This window comes from Populus nigra, chromosome 13, assembly GCF_951802175.1.
Source record: "Populus nigra chromosome 13, ddPopNigr1.1, whole genome shotgun sequence".
Taxonomy (NCBI): Eukaryota; Viridiplantae; Streptophyta; class Magnoliopsida; order Malpighiales; family Salicaceae; genus Populus; species Populus nigra.
Window position 1 is genome coordinate 146,610 of NC_084864.1, and position 5,657 is coordinate 152,266.

At 32.0% G+C, this 5,657-nt stretch overlaps 1 protein-coding gene across 1 annotated transcript; it reads right to left on the reverse strand.

Annotated features, from left to right (window-relative positions):
• Window positions 1–403: 403 nt before the first annotated feature.
• LOC133670541 (polygalacturonase-like) lies at window positions 404–2,219 on the reverse strand. Its single transcript, XM_062091049.1, has 4 exons — window positions 1,750–2,219; window positions 1,347–1,636; window positions 984–1,212; window positions 404–870 (listed from the first exon to the last, which is right to left on the reverse strand). Exons 1-4 carry the CDS (start codon window positions 2,200–2,202, stop codon window positions 652–654), a joined length of 1,191 nt encoding a protein of 396 aa, XP_061947033.1. The 5' UTR covers window positions 2,203–2,219; the 3' UTR covers window positions 404–651.
• Between the last annotated feature and the right edge of the window lie 3,438 nt (window positions 2,220–5,657).

Genomic DNA, 5,657 nt, shown 5'->3' on the forward strand with positions numbered 1-5,657 from the left:
AAATGAAATATCAAACTTCCATAAACTTTTTGGACAGATGTTAGCAGATGGCCTGCTAATATATTTAGAACTACGCCAAGGTTTAAAAAAGTTTTTCCTCCCTATATGCATACTCAAAGCCAAATTATGTTTTGAAGGCAGCTTGTTAGCAGCTAACAATGAGTCTATTTCTTAAAATTACTGTGCTATAACCATGAGACCAAGCCATCATATCGGTCCCTAACCATGTATGTTGCGATATACTTTCGAGCTTCCTGAATCATACTCAATCTCTTGAGTCGGGTTGAATATTAAAATAATGATTTAAACTCCAAATTTAAATAAAGATGAACAAGATTATTATGTAATTAATCAAAGTTACTAATTTATCCAGGTTATATTGTATATAATAAAGTAGAGAATATAACTCTCATAAATATCAAATAAAAAGTTACAACAACTAACCAAACTGTAGTAGTTTGGAAATTTTAGTTTTCACTACAACTATAATTGCAAAAGTCGGGCACTAACTTGCCTCAGGCTCAAGCAATAAACTTCGACTCAATGAGCTATACTTTGCTCACTACATTGTTTTTTTTCTTCTTCTTTTTTCCCATAGGAATATTACGATTTCTTCTTTACTGCTTAGTCAACTACTTCATCTTTAGACACCTACAAACAGCTAGTAGGCTGAACCATGCCGGAAGCAACTCCACCAGCATTGCTACATGATGCTTCAGCGGGTTTATTTTCGTAAGTGAGCTTCACATCCTGCAATTTAATCCCAGTGCACGGATATTTTCTGCTACAATCAAATTTCACCGCAAGTTCAGTAGCTGATGTTCCATGAATGTCTTGATAGGTCACATCGCTGATTTTCACACCAGAAGCCTGTTTAATGCACAAGAAATTAGTAGAAAGATTCAAGTATATTTTATGTTAATTTTACATTCATAATTTGATGAAATTAAAGAAAGAGTATAAAGACAGTAGATTTGACATACCTGGCCAGGGCAATTCTTGTTGCCGGGGCAATAGTTTTGGTCTATCAAAATGGGATTTTTGACGTTATTCATGACTACATGTTGGAAAAGAATATTTGTAGCAAAACCATTGCTAGGCCTTCCCCAAGTCTTAATTCTCAGTCCATTTTCAGTACCCGTAAATGTAGTGGTTTTGACTGTAACATCTCGCACACCAGCCTCTTGGGACTCCTTGCCCAAACTTCCAATGCTACATCGACCATGCATGCACACGTTATTTTATATTCAGTTCCCAGAATTAGCAACAAATCAGACATCATGTGCTCATGATAATTGATATGAATGTATAGCTGATGACTACTGGACTGATATTTTCTTAATTACCTGATTCCATGGCCTGGTCCACATGCTACATTTTCAATCCACAAATTAGACGTGCCGGGGCCGATAGATATACAATCGTCACCTGTTCCAATCCTAGAATTCAAGATGGTGACAGCGGTTGATAATTGAACGTGAATGCCATCCGTGTTAGGGCTGTTTCCGTCAGCAGAGACTTTGACTCCTTGCAATTTGACGTTTTGGCAGCCATTGATGACAATATGGAACATTTGGCTATTTAATGATGCCAATCCGGTGATTGCAATGTTTTTTGAATTGGAAAATTCAAGTGACTGCACAATAAAAAGATTTAAGACTTTAAGAATAGATTGTGTATTTAACTTTAGTCCAGAGACCAAAATTGTAAGATATATAATTATGTCATGCATGCATGTGATTAGCATACCGTTGCGCCCCTGGGGCAATTACCCTTGCCGGAGTTCTTGCAAGACCACAGTCCAGCACCTTGACCGTCAAGAGTCCCTCCAGATAGAGTAACCCCATTAACATGCTCAAAGATTAGCCAGTTTTGTGCACTACCAAGGACCCCATAATTTGATGGAGCGACTAGGGTTCCATCTATACGTACCAAGATAGCATTATTCTTGCAAGGACCCTGAAACTTCACTTGACGTAGAGAGAAACTCCCTTTAGGAACAGAGATTGTGGCTGGCCCTGTAGAGGCACATGCTTGTGACCAAGCAGCAGCAAAGGCCTTGGTTGAGTCAGTTTTTCCATCAGGCTTGGCCCCATAACTCAACACACTAAATTGTGCTGCCTTTGCTGAAGGGGAGGCAAGGAAAATGATGGAAAGAAGGGTAAGGAGAAGAGGGCTCATTGGAAGTGGAAGGGATGCCATAGAATGATGAGTTAATGCAAGTGATCAGCGGTGGAAACTGAGAGAAAGAGAGAGTTGTGATGGGGAAGTTGAAGCCGTTAAAGATGGTATTTATAGGAAGTTTGGAGGTGGAAATAGATTGACAACAATCAGCGCCGTACTTTGAGAAGGATTTTTGTCTCATTTTTTTGGAGGTTTCCTCACCAAAATACCCTTGAAGCCGATTTGGAGAAGCATTTTGCTAAAAATCAGACCATCGTTGTAAAACCCATCCCAGCTCAACCATTCAAGACGTGAACTTAACTGAGTTTTTAAAATAAATTAGATTGAAGTTGGTTTTATCAAATAGAATTGACTTAATAGGTCAATTCGATCAAAATAAAATTTTAATTTAATTTTAAAAAATATATTAAAATAATATTGTTTGAGTTAATTCGAGTTAATTTACATAACTGATCAACAACCCATGGCCTGGAATATAAATTAGATTTAATAACTTTAATCAAAACTCGTTAACCTTGTAATTGAACCATCCCATATCTATATAACAAATACAATCCCATTAGTTACGGTCTATAATTAATAAGATCCATTAAACAAGATTCATTAGCATTGTTGATGACAGAAATGGAAAGAATAGACCATTAGGAGAGGAGAGTTGTTATTTGTTGTGTGGCTAAATATATAAAAGAAACAAGCTCTTGAAAAATAACATATCCCATGTGCTAGCTTAGCTACTACTTAGAAACATTAATGATTTGTTTAGAGTCATTAATTACTATACTAAATAATCTTGTTAATTAGAGTGGTTAATTAGGTAATGGGTGTTCTTATGGTAAAAATAAATAAATAAATGTTGGTCTAGATTACTTCCTTGATTACCGGATTAAAAAGTCAATCCTAAGTTAAACATGGGTATGAAACCTTTTTCAAATTGAAAAAGTAGACCAACCCACGCCGTGAGGAGCATGGTGATGTATGGCATTGGTCAGCTCGGATCCTATGTAGGGCAAATAAGTGAAGTGCTCCGAATAATTTGACCACGCAGAAAAAAATGACAGGTACAATTCCACGTTTTTCTGTTTCCTTTTTTATTTTTGATGATATATATTTTTTAAATATTATAAAAAATATTTTATTACTTATTAATTATATCAAATTTTATTCTTAGTTTATATATATATATATATATATATTATTTTCAATTCTTTTTTATTTATTTTTTTTAATTTCATCCTTTAAAATTTAATTTTTATATCAACTTTAGTTATCATTTTTTTTTTTTTTTTCTTTTATCTTTTTCTTAATTGAATTTTTTTATCTATTATATATTGTTCTAATTCTTAATTGGTATTTATTTTATTTGAAATAATTTATAAAATTATATTTTTTTTAATTTTATCATCTTCTAACTTTTTTTATTTGTCAAATTTGGTCCTACTTTTTTATGCTATTTATTTTATTTGAAATAGTTTATGAAATTTAAATTTTTTTTTTAATTTCATTATCTTTCAAGTTTTTCATATGTTAGGTTTGATCCTTATTCTTTTAATAATTTTAAAAAAAAATTAAAACATAAATAAATTATTTTGCAACTTATTTTTCATGACATAACCCAAATATTGAAAAATGTTTTCCAATTCATTTTTAATGACACTATTAAATATCAAAAAATAATTTACTTTCTATGAAAACCACTTTAAATAAAATTACTTTATAGTAAACAAACAAGGCTATAAAATACAATTATTTTGCTTTCAATGATATAAGATGTTATGATTTTACTTTATACGTTAATTAAAATTATGTTTTTTAAATAATTTCAAAGATATATTTTCTAAAGAAATTTAATAAATTGTATTGCATATTAATTAAGAATTTTGAAATTAGAAAGTGTGTGTGTACGTATATACAAAACATCTCTCAGACACCCTACATATTTTCCACGATATGTTATTACTTGATTTATAAAACAATATAATTAACTTTGGTTTTTGTATAAAATGTTTTTAATTATATTCTGGATTTGTAGATACGGTCTATAGTGGGTTTTTATTTTTTTTCATTAATGGAATGAAATGAGAATATCCTATATATCTAAAAATGTTGTCATTATTATCTGAGTGAAAGGATGATCATTGTCTCCTTGATAGAATCACAAGGCATGTACTTTCTTGCTCTTTGTCTTAATTGAGTTCATTCACATAGTACATATTATTGTACCATGCATCACTCCTTTGTACAAATGTAGCATAAACATGGAGTTTATGTCTTAGAAGTGAATTTTAATTTTTTTTTTAAATAATAATAATTAAAGAAGATTAATTTTAACTGGATTATCGTCCGAGTTATAAATTAACTTATATCATTTTTAATTTGATTTTTTTCTTAAATTCCATTCTTGATCAGGTTGGCAGGTCAATGTTGAATCGACCTGCTGAGTTGTATTATCTCTTGTTAAATCTTTGTTGAGCCTAACTTGAAAAGGTAAATGATGTAATTTCAGATTAATTAAGCAAGAACGAATTAAACCACCACTAATATTTTGGTCAATTTTGGATAATTATTATATATTGAAAGATGTTAACGTGACAGGTGGAGCAAAGAACGGGGGAAAAGCTGATGCTTCTTCGTTTTCGTTTTCATCATTACCTTAAATCATGGTTTCTTCCTTAAATTAACTTACTCTTTTCGTATTTCAATTTTTTTGACTACTTAGCCGTAAATATTGCTTGTTGAATGCACGTATTTCTTGTTTTCCGTCACTTTTCTTCTAAACGCCGCCTAACTCTACAATTCTACGTACACTGCCATCTTTATTTCCTCGGTTCATATTTGAATTACCATTAACTTGTTGACCACCTTATTCTTTAGTCCTTGTGTTTTGAAAGATATTGCATCCTAGCCCTTCTTGTTTTGAAACTTATAGCTTAGTCTCTTGACTCTTCTTAATAAAATTCCTTAGATGTTAGCTAGCTCCAAAATGTAAGTTTAGAAAGTTAAAGAAATGGAGTGTTCATCCTTAATGACATATTCTAAATCTGCTTCACAAGTTGCATATCATTCATTTGATTTAAAATAAAATAAAAGCACGCGTGGCAATCACTAACCATTTATCCCTCATCCCCCCCGTTTTTTTTCTTTTCATGGGTTCGATTGCTTGATAAATTGACTCCATGAGTTTATGGCATGATTGCTGGGACTGAATTCAAATCAGAGGAAGCCATGTGAGCTGAAATCACTAGCTACGTAGACAGGCACAAAGCTCCACACATTACCAGGGATTTCAAGTTCTTTTCTTTTTATCTAAATCCCACCGTATCCAACGAATGACATCATGTACTATATGTGAGTCAAAATTAATGGACGATCTTATTAAGGCCTTTGGTAGTTATGGTTTCTTATCACTCCATTACTAATTATAAAATGACCACTGATTAAGGTAACTTGATCTAGTTATGCTGATAATAAAAAAG